The 21,093-nt window shown below is 36.0% G+C and overlaps 1 protein-coding gene across 3 annotated transcripts in view; it reads right to left on the bottom strand.

Moving 5' to 3' along the window:
• Nucleotides 1-21,093, bottom strand: part of AKAP7 (A-kinase anchoring protein 7) — an 87,380-nt gene that overhangs the window by 60,995 nt on the left and 5,292 nt on the right. For all 3 annotated transcript variants that reach the window (XM_017829049.1, XM_017829056.1, XM_017829063.1), the window contains exons 2-5: nucleotides 19,583-19,726; nucleotides 18,081-18,226; nucleotides 13,258-13,394; nucleotides 9,226-9,380 (exon numbers count right to left, since the gene is read on the bottom strand). In XM_017829049.1, the coding sequence (XP_017684538.1) occupies nucleotides 9,226-9,380; nucleotides 13,258-13,394; nucleotides 18,081-18,226; nucleotides 19,583-19,726 (582 nt within the window). The remainder of the gene's footprint in view (nucleotides 1-9,225; nucleotides 9,381-13,257; nucleotides 13,395-18,080; nucleotides 18,227-19,582; nucleotides 19,727-21,093) is intronic.

Genomic DNA, 21,093 nt, shown 5'->3' with positions numbered 1-21,093 from the left:
ATTCTCTTGTAACATGTTCATTCCAGAGTCCTTACTCCTACAATTTTTTGCTTATTTAAGTGAGCTGCTTTGAAATCACATTTAAGAGGAGATTTTACAAGTTTATGCATTACTTTGCAACATAAAAGTTCTAGAAGAAGCTCAGAGTATTCACTTGGGACCCGGAGATCAAAATTCACTTCTCTTTCTCTGTTGCCTATGATTTATAACCTCAGGCTCCATAGTCTATGCAAAAGTTGGAATTTCTAAAGAAGCCAAGGAAATCAATGAACCGGCCCACTTGAAAGCTTGCTTTCAGCCTTCGCTTCCCACCTATAAGATGCTGATACATTTTACAAAAAAGAATTAGTCCAACTTCTAACTCACAGGATGCTGAAAGGACCACCTGATTAAAACCTTTGTAACTTTTACACAATGGCAATAGGGATCCTATTACTATGGTGAATGCTGAAAATAACACAGTGGTTGAGGTGGGAAGGGACTTCCTGAGGTTGTCTGGACCAACTTCCCAGCTAAAGTAGAGCCACCTAGAACAGGCTGTCCAGGACTATGTCTGGATGGGTTTTTATATCTCCAAGGATGGAGACTTCACAACTTCCATGGGCAACCTTTGCCAGTGCTTGGTCACCCTCACAGTGAAAAAATGTTTTGTAATGGTCAGAGCAACCCTCCTCCGTTCCAGTTTGTGTCCATATTCTCTCTCTCTCTCTCTCTCTCTCTCTCATCCCATGTATGTATATACAAGCATAACTGCTATATAGATAAATACATCTGGGTATCTAAAGCTATACAGCTACATATCTGTAGCTATAGACTAACTATATACCTATAGCTATAGCTGTGTATCTATAGACAAGTACAGCCTACCCACTTCTCTTATTTTGAATTTTGTCTGCAGGAAACATTTCTAAATTTATACTGAATCCCCACTAAGCTACTGTGCAGCTGTGCACACAAATGCTGCTGAATAATGATTAACATATCAAAGCAGAAGAATACAAATACCCATTTGCTGCTTTTTCAAAATGAGATATGGAAGTTCAAATAAGTCGATTTAGTTATGGTGTGTGTGTATTTCCATGCATCCAGCAGCCTGCTTATTTTCTGATGTTAGAAAGTTAATAAAATGTTACAGTTATTTAAAACTGAAATTATCTGTAATAAAGCCATTTTCTGGTTCCTGTGTTTGGTTCTCTGAACTGCATCATTTGGGGACCTATTGACTTTGATGTTCCAGCAAAGGGCAAATCTTATCAAAATCAGGTTTACACTGCCCTGTGATATTCTCAGTCTTGTGGATAGTCTTTTTTTCCCCTCTAAAAGCTTCAGGTTTTTTCCGCCATCACATCTTATGCCATGCAGTCTTATCTCCCACTCTACAGTCAGGATCTGTACTGGTGAAGATTCGCACCTCTCTGGGTGTCCTAACTCCAGTAAGAGCTTAGTATCAGAACAGAGGTTTGCCAATGTGCATCTGATCACAGGACTGTAAGCCCGGGGTTCTCAACAGGGCAGATCGACCATATGGCACTGTGAATGTGTGGGACATTGGGTGTGACAGCTGGGCATCTACACTTTACACTGCTGAACAGCAACCCTGTGGCCTGATCATCTTCCTTTTGTGCTAAATAGCTTTGTTTGATATCTGCTCTGTTTATCTTTCCAAATTCCTCTTTCTTTCGTACCTGGCAATTCTTATCAAGAAAAAAACATAATGAGAAGCCGGGTCAGAGGAGAGAAAACAACTTCAGAGAGAGACTGCAGTTTTAAGTGTAACAGATTTACGTGTGTGTGTGTCCATACACATTCTCTTGGTCATCAGACTTCTCCCACAGCTTTGCCAGGGCACAGACGTATTAAACATCACAGGCTCAAGACATTGGCCACACTTGCTGGTAGTACAGATAGCCACAGTTTTTCTGAATTAGACATGTATGGAAAACATGACATTTTACTGGTTAAGGTGACTTACAAACATAATTAGCAAAATGTTTCCTTCTTCAAAGATAATGAAAATAGACAGAAATCTGAATAGATGCAGGGGAAAAAAGAAACAAAGAGAAGTGTTTTCCTGAGAGCACAGGAAGGTTAAAAGATAATGTAATGTCATTAATATCCACACAGCTCTTTGAAGAAGTGGCTACAAGAAGTGATTAAAAAAAAACTGGGAAGGACACATGGATGCTGTGGGCAAGACAAAGTTCCAGGTTTGTGGGACAGCATAGAAGTGGATTTGTAGACCAGCAAATACACAAAAGTTAAAGTTTATGATGGGTATTGCCTGAACTGAAACAAATTAGAGGCCATTGACAAGAAACATAGACAGACCATGTCCATGGGTCTTAACAAATGAGGACCTCCCATCTTTTCTCCAGACATTATCATTACTACCTAGACTGAAAAATCAAACAAGATCTGTTTTCCTTTAGTAGCCTCAGGCTGACCAATGTTTGCAGCTTCAAAGTATACCCTAGAAATGTTAAAGCTATTTTTACAAGCTCAGTGACTTCCTGGAACAAATTTTTGGACAGTTTTCAGACTATCTTTCATGTACTTTGAAGTACTCTACAATACCATTTTGTACCTTATTTTTAAAATGCCAAAATTACTGAATGTAATCTGCCTCTCTTATACTGGATGCAGCTGAATCCATTAGACAACTCTTTCCCCATAATTAGAATGGAAATTTGACATATGAAGCTTACTCAGAACCACTATATACTGGAAAGGCTCAAAAATTCAACAGCTAGATCAATACAGAATGATTCAATGAAAAATTGCATATTGAGCCATATTCCATAATAGAAATAGCCATCTTCTATTCCAGGATTTCATTAGATATCGAAAATAGCTATATATGTATGTTTTCTTCCAGACTATTAATTTCTGCTTTCTAAACCATGTTCCTTCAATTAAAAGCCTTAAAATTTAGAAAGAGTATTCTGTCTCTTCGTTGAAAATTTTTTCAACTTTACACTTGGAACTGAAGAAAAGCTGAGCATAGATAACTTACAGTGATAACTACCAGTTTAAAGCATATTAAAATTAGTAAGTTCTTAGGTTTTTTTAAGAGATGTGCCAAAAGGTAAACCAGAGTCAAGCCAATTTCCCAATAGTTTTTCCACTACTACTTGGTTATATATTAGTTAGGCTTTTCTACAGTGAGCTGTCACTGTACCATAGCACTATCATATATCAGTGAGCTACACTGTTACTTCAAACACACACCAGGAGTATGTGCACTTTGTTCTGTTTCTCTCCATCGCCACACAGGTATACAGAAGAAAGATGTGCTCATTCATTGGATCAGTAAATGCCAAAATCCTCCCCCAAGATTTACTTTCTCCTTGTCTTACAAACAGATCCTCTACTTATTCCTGCTACCCTGACTTCCCTTCTAATAAACCCTTATTCTTGTGTCTGCCCTCCTGGTATCCTGCTGAAAATACCAATATACAGTCAAATCACATTTTTCTTAGCAAACTGAAAAAAATCTTTTTGACTCCTCCCACAGTCTTAATAAAAATCTTAAAATTATGGGTGAAGAGCAGTAGAGTCAAAGGGTGGGAGAGTCACTGCAATCCAGCGTGCCAAAGCCAGGCCCCTGTCCCAGCCTACTGCTCTTCCATATCTGCTTTATCCTCTTCTGCCTGGCATATGACACGCAGAAAAGGTGAGCTAAAAGATTTGGCAAGAGCACAGCACTTAATATTCTCATGCAACTGATCAAATGTCAGGCTCCAGAGCAAACTGTATTTACTAATTTACCCACTGGAAGTACAAACTCATAAAACTAACTGGTTTTATACTAAGGAATAGTGAGTGTTCATTTTCACTAAAATGTTTGCTCCTGTTGTTGGCATTTGTCTGGTCATGGGGCCTGAAACAAAGAAAACTGTCATGTAACGCAAAGCTGAATTAGAAAAGGTTGCATGCAGGAAGCAAAAGGCATGAATGATGCTTAGGTCTGTTGGAACCAGTCCTTTATGTAAGTAAGTGCTATCAGCAGGAAGGTGTCTTGGTTCTTGTAATGAAATCAACAAAAGAATCCTTAGGATTTTTTTCTGCTGGTTATCTTAAACACAGAATACAGCATGTATGTATTTAATGACATAATAATATTCTTGAGACTGCAGAACATTGCCACTTCCAACTTTGGAGCATGCTTCTCTTCTTGCTGTGGATGAATCAAGTTTCTACACAGCCCAGTAGAGTTCTGCTAAACACATTAGTAGGAACTATAACCAATGGCACATGGATGAGAAGAAAACCTGTCACAGCAGTACATTTTCAATGTAACTGTTAGCAATTTGGACTAGCAGCTTTTTGTTCACTTTGTGCAAATCAATTGTTTTAATGGAAAATTACAATAGCTTTGAGTTCCCAATTTTTTCATCATGTTAAATGACTTAAGAATAACTGACAAAATGCAAAATTCATTTATCTTAGCTTCAGCCATCTATAACTAAAGTGAACTAAATTAACTGAATTAAACTATTTCCCTGGGCTGTCTATAGTCAAGGCAATGTAATTCACCCTAAAATAGATGCTAAATGTGTGGTTTTATAATCTTTAAAGAAGCTCATGAAGTACTATCCTTGTCAAAATACACCGTTCCTCTCCAGCCCCATGGCTGCTACTGCTCCTATCTTTTGTGCTGACAATCATGTAGCTACACAGTAAACTGCACTGACAAAGTGAACAAGTTAAAAATTAGCTGGCAAAGGTAAAAATGTTAATTTAACCACAGTTGAATTCACCATGTGGCTGCACAGTTCCTCAGCACAACAGAAGGGGTTGGATTGCTTTGGTATGGTGGCAGTGTAAGCTTATGCCCAAGTAAAGCTGTAATGTACCTAGAGAAGAAGATGGGCAGTATGACTCTCTTCCCATTTCTCTCTCTATTGTGGACTGTTGGGAAATCAATTTAGTGAGGTTAAACTAAATGTCATTCATATAAAACTGAAGTTAAAGGAAATGACTAAGGTGTACTGCGTGCCAGTTTAGTATGGTCGTAACTCTTATTAAAATATTCAAGCCAACAAATCAACATTTCATAAAAACAAAGGACCAAACGAAAATGAAATATTTATATGTAGAAACAGAAAAGTAACTTTTCTGCTCATGAAATAGAAGCTCCCTCTCATGGTCAGACAATAACATGTATCATTAATCCATAAAATCAAAATCTGCAAATCCTGCAGGTAAAAAAACCAGGATTCACTTATTCACTTCTATCACCTTCAAATGGCATTTACAATATAATTATCAAAGTTAATATTGAAGCCAAACAATTCATTACTTTTTCCAAATTCACTTAGTACTTGTGGTGGTTTTGGCTTGGGTAAAGTTAATCTTCTTCACAGTAGCTAGTATGGAACTGTGTTTTGTATTTGTGCTGAACAGAGAGTTGATAGCACAGGGATATTCCAGTTACTGCTGAGCAGCACTTGCACAGAGACAAGGCCTTTTCTGCTTCTCACCCCACCCCAGCACAAGGAGCTGGGAGGAGACACAGCCAGGGCAGCTGACCCCAGCTGAACAACAGAATATTCCATACCATATGATGTCATACTCAGCACATTTAGAGCTGGGGGAAGAAGAAGGAAGGAGGGGACGTTCAGAGTAACGGCACTTGTCTTCCTGAGTCCCCATAATGCATGATGGAGCCCTGCTTTCCTGGAGATGGCTGAACACCTGCCTGTACCTGGGAAGTGGTGAATGAATTCCTTGGTTTATTGCTTGAGTGTGTAGCTTTTGCTTTACCTACTAAACAGTCTTTATCTCAACCCACAAATTTTCTCACTTTTACTATTCAGATTCTCTCCCCCATCCCACCAGGGAAGCATGAGCAAGTGGCTGTGTGGGGCTTAGCTGACAGCTGGAATTAAAGCACAACAGTCCTTCAAATATTCTGTAGTGTAGCAAAGCATTAAATTAAGGAAATTAAGAGTTTTTTTGAAAGTCCTGTAAGAGCATATGTCACTGATAGTACAGCATTTCTAAAGAGACTTGGACAAAGAGTGACTAAAATACTCCTCAAATTTCTGTCAGTACACTTTAGCACTACTCCTGGTAGATAATTAAATTATGTTAATATATTTTAACTCACACTAGCTCTCCTTTTCCTGCACTTTTGTCTCTGGCAAACTTAGATTTACACTGGTATTAGCAGGCATGCTCTTACCACATTCAGATGTTATTACTATTGAACAATTTCCCATATAACTTATGGAACTAAATGGGCTCCTACAAGCAACTAATTTAACTTAATGTATTTTCTATTGCTTGTGTTATCAGTATTTCTCCTTCAACAATCATGTACAACACAAAATAACACATGAAGTCAAAATTCACTTTAGAGCATAGCAGAAACTACACATAATCTTTAAGTAGCAAAACAGTAGTTCTTTAATAAAGTAAACTGAGGTTTTGTAAAAAATCAAACCAGCTGCATAAGTGATCTCTCTTTACTGTTCTATGGACCACAAGAGAATGATTAGGATCCTGCAGGCAATACTGGTGTTTTTCATGTCTTCCTGCCAGTATCAGCTTTAAAATAGCAGTTTTCAAGGGACACAAGTTATAACACAGGCAAGCTGGACTAGGAACCAGAATAAACTTGTGACAGGTAAATCTGTCAAACATATATGCCCTCACAGCAGTATATACTAAGAGCTGATAGCAGTCTTCACACAGATCCTCACAACAGCAGCCCGACAGAAAAGAGTTTCCAATATTCTCTCTTGTAGCTGTCTCTCTAAAATTGTGTATTCAGGTTACTATCCACAGAACAGAAATAACTTGACATACAGCCTGTTTTGAATTAATATATTAAATGTATTAAAGAAAAACTCAACAGCAAATTTCTGCTAATATGATTCTTTATATCAGAAGGTATATTTAATGTGTCAAGTACAGCCCAGAAAGTATGTGGTCTTTTCACCAGAATGCAACACCTGCAGTAGGTTTGGCCCTTAGAGAATTGTCTGCTAATGTTTTGTAAACATTGCATGCAAATTAAACTGTCTTGTAATTAGCTCACTACCTGTACTCTTACATTAAAGGAATTATACATGTGAGATGCTTGGAGGAGTGGGAGAATTCTAAAGACTCTCTTCTTTACCTCATCGGTTCTAAGGAGTTCACATGGATTCTTTTGTTTAGTATTATTTCATATTCCAAACTGCACTGCCCTGAAGGACATCTGTGTAATAATAAATTACCTATTTTGATCATTATTTTTACATAAAATTCTTTGCAATTTAATACAATAAACACATACATAGAAGCTACTTAATGTATTAGTTTTTTTCTTAGTCATACCTGGCCTTTCCACTGATTTCATACGTAATTGAAATATACTTCTATAATGTTGTGTTACACAATTACAGAGCTAAATTACTTTTTTTCTGGCACAAGCATCAATACAAAAATTGAATTTACTTTCATGAATTATAGGTTACCTTCAAAGAAGGAATATTAGCGTTTCAAGAAGGCACAAAAAGATACTCTGAAATCAGTAGCAATTCAAAAGTTACATTTATGACAGTCTTTAAGAAATGTTAAAAGTGAAGTCATACACATTAAACATTTTCATTTATTTTCCCATTTTCTTCTGGTAAAGTTCATCTCTCTACCCTTTTTCAGAACTGAATTCAGAAAAAACAAACATCACTGTATAAGTGTACACACAGAACGACAGCCCTAAGGCCAAGAAACTATCCATGATGTTGGAAAATGTAAGCACTGAAATAAGAAGCATTTTTAATAAACAGCAGTATTAGGAGAAGGTAATAAAATACAGCTGTAGTTCTAATATAAGCAAAGAAAGCTTATACAAAGAAGCTCACCAATGAGTATCAGTAGGTATGCTTCACAAAGAAAACATAGGTTTGCTTGTTTGCTAAATTCAACTGTACTATGAATTTGTCTACTAGGATGGCTTGTCAAACTGAAAAACAAAGGTCAACCTCCGATCTCATCTCTACATGTCTAATTCTGACCAAAACCTGCTTCACTAATCTATGTAGAAAATCACTCATAACAAATTCCTTTATTTTCTACAGTTAAAAAATATTTGTCTCTCCATGTTTACCAACTTAATTCATTTTGGAGTTCTTAACTATTAACTTCTCAAAATCAAAGGTTACTGTCACTAACAGAAACCATTCACCTACTCTCACAAAAAGTACTGAAAGGGAATACAGCTTATTAATTATCTAACTGTTTATAAAACAGGACAGATACCATTCTGTCACCTGTAAAAGAAATCTAAACACAAACTCAAAGACAAGGATGAGGAAGCATATAATCCAATAACTGAAGAAATACTTGGTAGATTCAATCTTTGAAGTAAGCATGGGATTATTTGACCACTGAAGCCTTTCTGGAACTGTAAGAACTGTTCAATTTCTACCATATTGAACATCAGAAATATTTCCCTATCAAGCACTGCATAAAACAATAAAGTATTGCCCAATAACAGCATAAGCAATTTGGTAAGCTGAAAAGGTCAGACTCTTCTATTCAATCTTCCTTTAAAATGTAAGTTAAAAAATACTAAATGTTTTCAAAAGGCACTGCAGAAATGAAACTAATGAATTGCTACAGAAAACACTTTATTAATAAATACTTTTTTTCATTTTTCCTCTGTATTGGACTGCAAAGAGGTAGTGCTACAGTAGCAGTCTTTGCTACTCTGTAAAATGTCCTATATGGGTTATTGCACTATTAAAAAATGGTGTGACCTTACATTCCTCAGAGCACAAAAGATAATTCATCAATACTGAAAAACTCTTTAAAAGAGTCTTTCCAGGGAATAGCTGGAATTGCTGGGATAGTTTTAAAGGACAACAATGAATTACAGACAGTACTGTTCTCTGAGAATTTTTATTAAATATCTGTAAACAGCATTGTTTAAGTATAGACTCATAAGCAGATAAAAAAATTGGACCAAAACAAGGTAGCATAGAGTCTTTACATCCCATCGACAAATCTGTACCCTGGTTTTTACATATTGAAATATAAAGATATCAGAGGACAGTACTGTCTGTAATTCATTAATATTGTTTTGAACTAAGCCAAGTATGCTAGGAAGTTCGTTACGTAGTCTTTACCATTGTAAAATTATTATTGGCTAAATTAGCACCAACTTATCTTTGTGCTCCATTCTCAGTTATCTAAAAGTCATCAAAGCACTTAAACTAAACTGACAAATTGTACCTGCTATTTCCGTAAGTATAGTTGTATTTTCTACCAACTTCACAAATCCAACTTGATTTTTGAAGTGATCAATTCCTTGAAAAGACAAATCCACTCTTTTTCCTCTCAGGAGATCTTCTACAAAAACCTTGCTCTCTGAAAGAGCATCAACTGCTCTGTCAAGAGGAAAGAAAATATCTATGTCAAATATACTTATACTATTAACATTGCTATTAATCATCATATCAAAAAATGTAATAAAGTTTTTTTCAGTATCAATTTATTTTCTAAGGGACTCACAAGGATCATCAAGTCCAACCCTTAAGTGAACGGCCCATGTGGGGATCAAACCTGTGACCAGTGACACTACATATACAATGACAAAATTATATGGAAACTACAATTAAGCTAATTGAGAACTGTACTATCTAAATTTATGCTTATTTTCTGTAAGAATTGAGGCATGCCCACAATAACTAAAGTAACAGGTACAAGCCTGGTAACCTTTTAATAATCATTTTAATTAGCCACATCAAGTGTGTGTACAATTACATAATTACATGAAATTATTATTTTGACCTGAACTTGAAGCGAGTCAAATGCTAAACAAAAAACACATAAACATTCTTAGTATTGTCTAAGAGATCTCTCACATGCTCAGAGTTTTTAACTCTACTCAACAAAACTGAATTCAATCTTTTCCCTAAACCAGTGCAGACTTTATAAACGCTAGATGGCAGTAATAGGTTTAAAACGCTCAAATGAGGTAATTTTACTTTTTCTGTCCTAGCTGGACGAAAGCCATAATCATGATTTCTACAGTAAATTACATTATATTATTTAAGCCTGTACAGTTACAAGCAGCTTTACACGTTTTCATTGTGTTTAACAAGATGGACTCTTGATGAGAACTGCATTAATTGAAACCTAGGCCAGGTTAAGAAAGACATTGAGGTTGCTTACACGACAAAATATCCTTGATTGATAAGAGTCCTGCTGTGGTCTTCTTACAGGGCTTTAATCTACAATCTAGAAGCGCTTTAGCTCCTGTATAACCACTTTAAACAACAATGCCATTACTTGTTCCTTGGCAATGATATTTTACCCTGAGCATAGTCTCTGTCACTTACCTACCCTTTTACCACTGTTGGACAAGCCTGTTCCTGTGTCTTCTCTATGTGCTATATTTCAAGATCTTTCAAAAACACCATCTAATACTGGTTAAGCCTGTCAGATTACTGCACATAATCATGTATAGATTTATTTAACAACATGAAACTGAAGAACAGATATTTCAGAGTCAAAGCTTGCAGTGTGCTTTCAAGCTGTGAATCGTGCACATATCTAAAATCCATCTCTAGATTTTGTACATATAAGAACTGGTACACAAAGAGTCATGGAAAGCTCTGTTCTTCAGCTGAACAAAGATGTATATTTCCATACTGTAGGGTTGGTTGCTGAACTCACTCACCAGCTCAGGTCTACCTGATGAGCTCTGTGAAAGATCAATTCAAACAGTGCACTATGTTTTCTGTATAGCACTGTGGCACTGAAGATTTAGTTCTATTTTTTCTTTTATATATAACCTTGCAAATGCTAAAATATTTGGAAAAATAGTTGTCATCTCACTCTAACTACCTTGGGGGTTGTATTATATTAATCACTTGATATTGTCTAACAATTGCTTTGTAAGAATAATGCACAAGGAGAAACAGTTCCACTGAAGTCAATAGAAAAAAACACAACAGTGTTATTTTCTTGTTATTCCATACCAAGTAGTAGTAGTTACAAAGCCAACTAGTAGTTACACTCAGTGCAACTAACTCACAGAGATATCAAAAAGTTACAGGCATTTTGATTCAAAGTGAAAAAAGGAAATAAAAAAATTAATTAAATAGCATGTTACCAGTGAATACAAACTAGAATTATAGGAGCAGTGCTTGTTTTCTTTCTATATTGTTGTAATTTAAATATTATAGCACTTAAAATTCATGTAGTTTCTTTTTAGAAATTTCTGAGTTCTTAATATTGATTACTTGGTAGAAAAAGAAATCTGGCAAAAAAAGCCAAACTGAATTCTTTCAGCGCTCTTATTTGTAAAGAAAAGGTGAGATTCACAAAATGTTTGACAGAAATCAAGCAAGAAAAACTTGGCATGATAATCTCATATTTACTGCGAAGGCAGGCATCCTGATTTCTAGCACCTGACTATGCATACAGTTAGCACAGATTAGAACTCCTTTGCTTGAAGGGAATGCTGTCATGACTCTTGCTTGCTTGCTTGCTTTCTAGCTTCAAAATCTCACATTCTTGGTTTCATACAGTCCTGCAAAAAGAGATGTAAAGTGTATTCATGAAGGCTAGACCACAGTCAGTCGTTAGAAAGCTTACATGGGAATTGCAGGTCTGGATTCCCTTAGAAAGAGCGGTCTAGAATACAGATATTCCATTTTCAGGGTGAAAGCTGTATGTACTAAAATACCATACAAAGGGCTTTGTGCCGAATTGAATGTTATGTTTAGCACATTCTTATCACGCATTTTGACTTCAAATAGCATTCAACACATTTCATTTCTGTATAGACAGAGGCACTATTGTGCAAACACAGTAGAAAAACTGTAGATATCTAAGTAACTTAATGGATCCAAACCTAAGGACCTGTGAACTCTGAGATGCCGGGTTGACTAGCTACACTTTGTTTGAGAGACTACTTTCCCCCTACGTTACACACAAGTTCTTTTGCAGGCTGGATCTTGGTTTTTTTCATTAACCTGGTATCAAAAATTGGTGGAGCAAAGAAAGGAAAAGTCAGCTTTATACTCTGAGTTCTCCCAAAAGATTAGACAAAAACCCTCAGTTATGATAATAAAAAGCAATCCCATATAAAAGAACATGCAATCTAGAATACCTGAGGATAGCTGAGCTAGAAACCTATAGGAGGCATCTGACCAGGGAAGGGGTGAATCTCTGAGGAAGCTGCTGCTGCTGACTAGAGGACAGTCCTTAGTGCCTGGACTGTAGAGTTCTGCTGGGAGAGGCAGAGAAGAACTCTGTAAGTCAGTGCTTCAGTGGCAGTCAGACAGTGAAAGCTGAGAAGGAGCTCAAAGAGTAGCAGAGGATCCAGAGTTTGAAAATATTTGTTTTGGTATACAGTTTTGGACTCTAAAAAGTACTTGTGAGGAGGCACACTTGCCTTTGAGATATGTTTTTGCATTCCCTTTTTAAAAAGTTCATACTTCAAACCCTTTCAAAATAAAATCTCGCATAAACAGTTGGTGGTTGTTCTCACTAATTTTCAGGTGCTATCACAGTTTGCTCATGAACTAGGCAGGAGGGAGCTTGTGTGCTTCCTCCTGGAAACAAAATGCATGTGGAGAGGGGAGGGAATCCATCAGATGTAGTATCCTTTGCTTGCTTTCTTTTCTCTGTTCCTGGCTGTTTCTCTCCCTTTAGATCAGACTGGTTGGGGATAAAGATGCTGACAGATTTGCATCTTCGCAGGAGAGTAGAGGCCTCAAGGATATAGCATTCAAGCAAACAAGCATGAAAAACAAGCAAGATAACTGATTTTGATATACTGATCTCTCATTACTTTAGGTGTGTCAAATGTTTTTAGTCAGAATACTCATACTTATCAGAAGCATGCCTTTGACTACTAAATGGCTCCTACATTCTATTTTGGATTTTCACTTTCCTATGTGCAATCTGCACTTTAATAGATTTTTAATTCCCGTGTTAGTGAGTTCAGTGTCCCCTATATCAATTAAAATAATTACTTTAGCAAACATGGCATTGTGTATGCCAAGTTCAGCACACAGTAAGAAAAACACAAGGGAAAAATGCATACTTTGTTCAGAGCTCATGACACACCATAAGTTATGAAAATGGCTAATAATAATATTAGCATTTTAAAACCAACATGAATTAAATGTTCAGTAACCCTGTAATTTCGGGTTGCGTTTTGAAAAAAAATAAGTGTCAGTTAACCCTTCTTTTTATGAACACATCCAGAAAAAATACTAGTATATACTTAATTTAACACTAAATACCTACGTGCTAATTTCTTCTTCATTGGATAAATGCATCAATAACATGGTGACATGCAATGAGCCAGAGCGAACCATTGCTTTGGAAAGTCTTTGATCCTTTTGTATTATTGCATCTTGGACAGCCTGAATACTGACAGTAATCTGGGAAGAAAGACAGAAACAACAGTTAGCCACTATAATTACTGTATCCCATCATGCAAGTGAACAAGAAAACAGACAAACTGAAATCAAACGTTTATGTAAAAACCATTCTAGCAGAAGAAAGTTTTATCCTCTGACAAAGATGTGCTAATTGACCTGAGTGAACCCCAACTGGGCACGAATAGAGGGACTGGACACTGCCCATCACATATTAATAGGAGTTTCCTTCCGTAAGTATGATAAATTACTGAAGGAGATTAAGATTATCCAGTTTTATGCTGCCAGTAAGACCAATAAAAAGCTTCTTCAAGGAATTTCTCTGCCCACTTTGCTAAACTTGTATGTTGATATGTGCAGAAAAGTGACTGGAAAAACAAAGAGATCTTTGTAGGATCGAGCACATACAAAAAATGAATATTTAGTAAATAACATGTAGCAATATCCAATTTGCAATTCTGATTATACTGTCCAATAGACTCATATAATTTATATACTCTTCAAATGTATTTCAACAAATTTCCATACAAGATGTATTCAGTTCTAACACTGTCGGCCTTTCTCTTTAAAATTGGAATTACATTTTTGTCATTGAAAATTATTTATATGGTTATAGATACTCTATAAATTGTATCTAAAATGTTTACTGTGCTTGACATTATGCTAGTTGTATTGTAGTGATTTAAAAAACAAAATACCAAAACCCTGCAACAATTCTTGAAAATGTTAGTGAAAATTAAATCAAATACAATAATCTTGACCATCTGACAAAATGAGTTATTTCTTAAAGCACAGTAAACAAAGACATTACAGACAAATCAGTTTTGGTGCATAAAGTCTAAAACAAGCATGTAGAAAACTTCAGTTTGATTTTTTTGTTGTTTATTTATAAGAAACCAAGTGGCAAATGCTTCACAAGTATATACTGACTTCTATAAAATCAGCACAAGTAGCTCTCAGGTTAAAAATAAAAAAAAAAAGCCTTGAGATATTTTGGTAGCTCTGTTAATCTAAGGAACACATAAATTTCCTGGGAAAAAACCACAATCTAATGGGAGTGTTCAGTATTTTTCTGACCAAATTTCTTAAGATGAGTTTTGCCATGCAGGAATTTTACCTAATGTGCCATAGATACCTAGTAGTGTAATAAAAATATAACTAAATTATAACTCAAAGGAACTAATTATAGGGAGGTTAGGGAAGAGAAGATAAAAGCCACTTGCCAGAAAAGGTGATACGGCATCTACAAAACCACGTGTCTTAGATAGTGTAAGACATACGAAGAAAACTCCACCAACATTTTATCATAAATCATATTTTAATATGACAATCTTCCTTCATATGTCAGAACTGGCCTTATCCTGGATAAATAGCACTTTTATCATCTCAGATATAGGAAAAACTTAAACCCACATTTAGGCAAAGAACTGGTAAGTGGAATCCCCAATAATTATGATGTATTGACTGAATAATTATTTCAGTTTATAAACTAAAGTAAATGCAGTTATCTTGGTAAAGAAAAAAAAGAAACAAAATTCAAAAACTAAATAGACTATGATATTAATTACACTTTTATTTCATTTTCAACTATTGTTTCTAAATTTCATTTGCTCCTGTGAGCTGGCAAAGGAAAAAATACAGAAGACAGATGTGGAATTGTGTTCTCATAGCAGTAAAAACCATCCTAGCTCTGAAAGAGATCAATGTTATTCAGCATTTACATTAGCAGCCAATACCCCACATCCCCTTATCCACATAGTTTCCTTCAGTAGTATTTCCAGGTCCCTTCCTGCTCATGTCCTAAACTACCTGCAGCTCCCTCATATAGTTCAGTTCTGGCTTGGGCAAGAAGCAACACATGCTGGCTTATCTGCATCTACAAGGGGTTGACCGGTTGACAAACATGCAGAGGCTCATTTGTCAGCTGGCAGGTCTAGAACAACAGGCAGTTGCCACACACACACTACAGTCTTCCGCACAAGCAAGTTCTTTCAAGGCTTGCTCTTTTATGCAAGCACCAATTGCACAAAACTTTGTATGAAATTAGTACCTCTGAGATGTCAATTTTTCTGTCCAAAACTGGACAACAGGTTGAAAACACACAAAACCCCGGGATAGGCTCACACCTGTATAAACTCCATTAGAAACCAAGCTAAATAAAAACCTAATGAATTACATGGCTTTGGAACAGGGTTAAGTCCAAAGATGGCCAGTCGGCAGTTCCAGAGAGAAGCTATTTCTGAACCTATGAGGAAAGTATGAAAAAACTTGCTTTTTGGACACAGGTAAAATAAAAAGAAGACTGAGCATGTTCTTTCTCTCTGGCTGAGTGACAATGCTCTACATAATCAACACTATTTGGAAAGAAAAAAATAATAAAATTCAGTTACATTTTTCTGAATTTCAGACATTTCTTTTTAAGATGTTTTCTCAGAAGTTATCTGATCAAAATGTAACACAACAGATGTGCCATCACAATGTATATTATAACTTCAGATTTGTTTTGTTTTCTCTAATAAATCTAAGGTGCAATTAACATTTGAGTGTACTGAATTTTAATTAAGCAAACTAGGACTCTTCCAACGCTGTTATGACCCACTGCATAAATAAAAACTTTAAATTGCTATTAAACCTGCTATCATGCTGACTATTTTTACTTAAGATTTCCTAACTTAATTAAAAGAAATGTTTGAAGGTAGATTATATCAGTTCCCCCCCTGAATTTTTTTTAAAAATGCTCAAAAAAAAGGCCTCAAATACTGATTTCAAAGTCCCCTCTCCCATTACTTGAAATATGTTATTCACAACAGTGACATAATAACACAGTTTTGCTTAATGTAAGGATACTACTAGTAAGTAAATATAAAGACTGTAAGCTTTAAAGATTTAACAGAATAATTATAATTATAATCATAATCATGACTGGATAACCTGGAAAGGCTAACCTACCAAGTGATAACACACCATGTAAGTCATAACTTAAAAAAAACCCCAAACCAACAAATGAACAGGAAAAGATACAATGATCATCGTCCATTTAACTATTTTTGCACAAGTAATAACACAAAGTTCAATATAAATTCAAAATTAATGGAACGACACCTTTTATTTCTGAAGATTCAAAACATAATTAAAATTCAAACAAGAAAACTGTTCAATTTCCAAAAGGAACAGTTCATTAAATGTTTCAGAAATATCCTTTATTAAAAAATGTCTCTCTGTGTAAACCTTAAATTACTACATAAAACATGAAGGAAGAGTACTAATGCCTAAAATACTTCAGTGGAACAAAATCAGATCTTCAAAAAAATAAAGGTCTCCCATTACTAACTGAAATAACTACCAGTAATTGCCAGATTCCCTCTGGCTATCAAGGAACCAGGTGTCTCAGTTTTGGCTAAAGTTGCCTATACAAATTTCAACGTGTATTTTTTACTTTCAGAACGACTGTACCTCTAAGGCAAGTGTAAACAAAACCTTCTAGCAAAGTCCTGGAATTTCCAAATGCTCTGAGATTTAATTTAGAGAGTTGTTTCTTTACCTTTGTAAATGATACATGACTAAAATACATGACATATAAAAAAGCACGCACAGATAAGACCTTTCCAATCAGCCCTTAAACATAATAACAACCACAAGCAGGAATTCTCAATTATCAGCTTATATAACCGCTACATTATTCTTGCACTTGTTAAGTCATGGAACAGACAGAAAAGATATTTCAGAATAAGATGGCACAAAAGATATCCCACAATATTCGTATCAGGGTATCCTGAATCCTACAAACCCAGCCCTTACAATCTTTTATTCACATAATAAGTTTTAAAGAATCAAAGACTGCACTGTAATTTTCAAACCTACTTTCATTTATTTTCATTTCATATTCTCTTAATCTTCTTTTACCTTCTTAAAGAACAGATAGTACAGATGTAGGACAATTCAAAATTCGACTGAGATAGCTCCTGATATTAAAAAAAAACAACTAAATTTGTAAATGACGTTAAACTGCTGGGTTCAACTTTTTAAACATAATGCACCTACTTTCCTTGTTTCAGACACATAAGGTATCAAAGACATACCAGAGATAACAAGCAGCATATAAAAAAAATCATTCTCATTTACTGCCTACATGAGATGACTCATGCTAACTGCAAGAAAATACATTTTCTTAAAGAGCTCTCTGCTCTTCTTGAATCCATTTGAACAACATCTAACTAAAACAACAGTTGTTTGAATTTTAAATAAGATGATCAATTTTACTGGAAAATGTTAAGCTGTAAACTGCAACGCTAAAAGAGCAATTGATCCAAATATAAAGAAAGCTAAAAATATTGCTAGAGATTTTTTAACCAAATTAAGTAGGAATGTCTCTCTTTCTTATTCTAAGTGAACAACAAAATAAGCAATACTGTAACAGCACAGAGGGGAAATTTCAGCCAGCTTTAGTCAAAATAATGTGAAATCCATAAGACTGACAAACTGAATAAAAAGATAAATATTTTTCCTCTAGTCTTTTCCAGATAAGCAATTTTATTCACAAAAATGTTACCTAAAGTTACTCTTTGAATAGGTTGCTAATGTTCCCTTAAAAATGCCTGAAAAAAATTGTTTGGCACAATATCAAACACTGTTCTTTTTATAAACAAAGTAATTCTGGTTATACCAAATTAGTATAACAAAGAATATCACCTCTGGATTAGTAATTGGAAGAGAAATGAAATAATTCGGCTGATACTGTTTATTCTTTTTCTTCTTCCTCTCGATGCCTTCTTCAATTTCCCTTCCAGTAGTCCTCTTTCTTTTCTTTTTAATATTTATTTCAGAGGTTGCATGCACTGAAGAAAAAAAAATTTACTTTCAGCATACAGACATATCGAAACAAAGACACTCTTAATATCACACCAACAGGAATTGTACCTCCGGAGCAATTCTTCCCACTCATCTGATCTACCCATGCTTTGAACTGTCTGACTGGGATCCTACTCCAACTTGAATTAATGTAGTTCTACAAGTGGAGTACCATACTTGAACTAATAGCCTACACCTCTAAGCAGGGCTTAGAAACTGGTAACATAGACATGTGGTTTCCAAACTACTGTTTCATTTAGTCAGTGTAGGCCTGCACTGCGATAGCCTTGCAAATTGTCTACACTTTAACTACAGAGCCTTTACAGACCCTCTCCCACCACGTGGCCTGATACATACCCATAAGCTGACCAGGCAGCAGACATCCCCTGTCCAATTAGAGGTGTACTTCTAGCCCCATGCTGGGAATACATATATTGAAAGACAGCTCATAAAAGCCATCACTTTAGAAGCTCATATACAGTAATGTAAATTGACATATGAAATGTCTTCATTCTGTGACTCATTGCTCCAAAGCATAACAAAAGGGTGAATTTTTCATATGCTCGAGTACTTGCAGATCTGAATACTAGTAAGATAGGCTATGGCCTGAAACCTGTTTGCAGGGAGACAGTTCCATGTGCACAGCCCACTTGTACGTCCTGTATTGGGTCTGGCTGAGCCGGAGTTCATTTCCCCATAGCAGCCCTCACAGTGCCGTGCTTTGCATTGGTAGCTAGAAGTGTGTTGATAACATACCAGTGTTTTGGCTACTGCTGAGCAGTGCTGGCACAGCACCAGCACTGTGTCTCAACATTCCTCCCCCACTCAAAAGAGGGCAAGACCCTGGGAGGGGACACAACCAGGCCAGCTGACCCGGGGGGCTGGGAATCGAACCTGGGTCGCAGCGGTGAAAGTCCTGCACCCTAACCACTAGAGGCTCAGATATAAAAGCTAAGGAAAGGAGGAGGAAGGGGAGGGCATTCAATATTTACAACGTTTGCCTGCTGAGAAACCGCTACATGTGCTGAAGCCCTGTTTCCCAGGACGCAGCCGAACACCACTTGCTAACAGGAAGTAGAGAATAAACCTTGTTATTTTCCTCTTTGCTTGTACATGCACAAACTTTCACTTTTGCTTTAGGTAACTGCCTTTTTGCAACCCATGAGTCATCTTCCATCTTATTCTGTCTCACTTCTCTGGCAGGGAAAGGGAGTGACAGAACAGCTTGGTGGGCACCTGGCAACTAGCCAAGGTCAACCCTTCACACATGCAAACAGGGAGGACCAAGAACTGAGTGTATGACATGTCTACACGTTCACATTACTTCCGTTTAATATACTTACTAACACATTCATCGTCGATATCTGTGTCAAGAAATGGCATTTCTGCCATTAGAGAGTCTACTGAATCGGCAGCACGTGGCTCTTCTCTCTGTTGTGTCTTATTCTCCTTAAAGATTTTCTTTTGCTGTACATTTTCAAGCCCATCTGTAATATATTTAAAATAACACATTGGGTCTTATTTTTTAATATAAGCAGCTAAGAGACATTATACACAAGCAGCATACCAAGTATACATTTCTCTAATTATCAGCAAATAAATATCGACATATAACCCCCTTAAGGATCCTATTCTTCTTCCTTGTCAACAGATCAGTAAAAATACTTTAATATTTTATGTGGAATAGCAAAAAAGGAGAGTTCAGCCTTCTATATTTTAATAACTTAAGGTTTTGTTTGGTTCCAAGTAAATGCAATTACATGTGAAAGGAATGCTTATAACTGAGCATAAACAAAAAAAAAAAAGTCTTCAGACAACATATAAAGTTCATTTTAGACAACATATGGCATATGAAACTCAGCAGACAAACATTGGCAAATTAATTCCACTATAAACACACTGAAAATGAGGCATGGAGAAGCAGGAAGGGAATCCTACCATTCCACATAAAACAAAGGGTTCTCAGCTGACTACAACATTCAGGAATGAGATGATTATTCTATTCCTGCATCTCCCACACAGTATAGAATGTTTTGGATAGCAATGGTCTGAACCTGTCATTCAAAGAACCAACTTTTAGTATTTAAGCTAAAGAAGGAACCAATATAAATCAAAACACATCTTGCAGGTAACAAGATACACATGAAGCTCTATCTCAGAGTAATACCACAAAGACAGAATAATCTCCACCAACAAGTTTTTTAAAAAGTCTTTTTCCCCAAGAGTACCAGCTAAGCATGAGTCATTTCCCTATGTCTGCTTCATGTTTCTGTATCAGTTAACTCTAATACTGGCATATTAAGTTATACCTTAAAAGAAACAAAATGTAAAATCTTCTGTAGCAGCAAACAATGTGCATATAACCAGGCACCCAGCAATACTCTTTTGGGACAACTCTACAATGGGATTACTGTAGTGGAAGAAGCCTTATGTCAGAAATGCAGTTTATTCCAGGTCAGCTCATTACTACAGACAACGCACTTTCAAAGCTCCTTTTATGACCAGTGCAGATAGCCCAAATCTGGCCCAAGAGGAAAATTCAGAAGTAAAAGTGCATATTATGTTCTTTTGGCATGCAAGGCTATACATGTATAAAATCAATATTACAGACCCAATGTGGGTGATTATCGCCCTGTGGAATGTTTTTCGCACAAAGCACTTTACGCTAGGGAAGATAAGTAAAAGTACAACATGATTAAATGCTAATTCACTCCAGGCTAAAGTAGGGAGGTATAAATCACTCTGTGGTTGTAGCCTGATACCTAACTTTATCCCCGAGGCTATTCAAAGGAAACAAAGTATTTAGATTTGTTGCTTGTTCCCCCTGTAGACACTAAAGAGGTATGCATAACAA

This window comes from Lepidothrix coronata, unplaced genomic scaffold (genome assembly GCF_001604755.1).
Source record: "Lepidothrix coronata isolate B3197 unplaced genomic scaffold, Lepidothrix_coronata-1.0 Scaffold5, whole genome shotgun sequence".
Taxonomy (NCBI): domain Eukaryota; kingdom Metazoa; phylum Chordata; class Aves; order Passeriformes; family Pipridae; genus Lepidothrix; species Lepidothrix coronata.
This window is presented reverse-complemented; position numbering and strand designations above follow the sequence as displayed.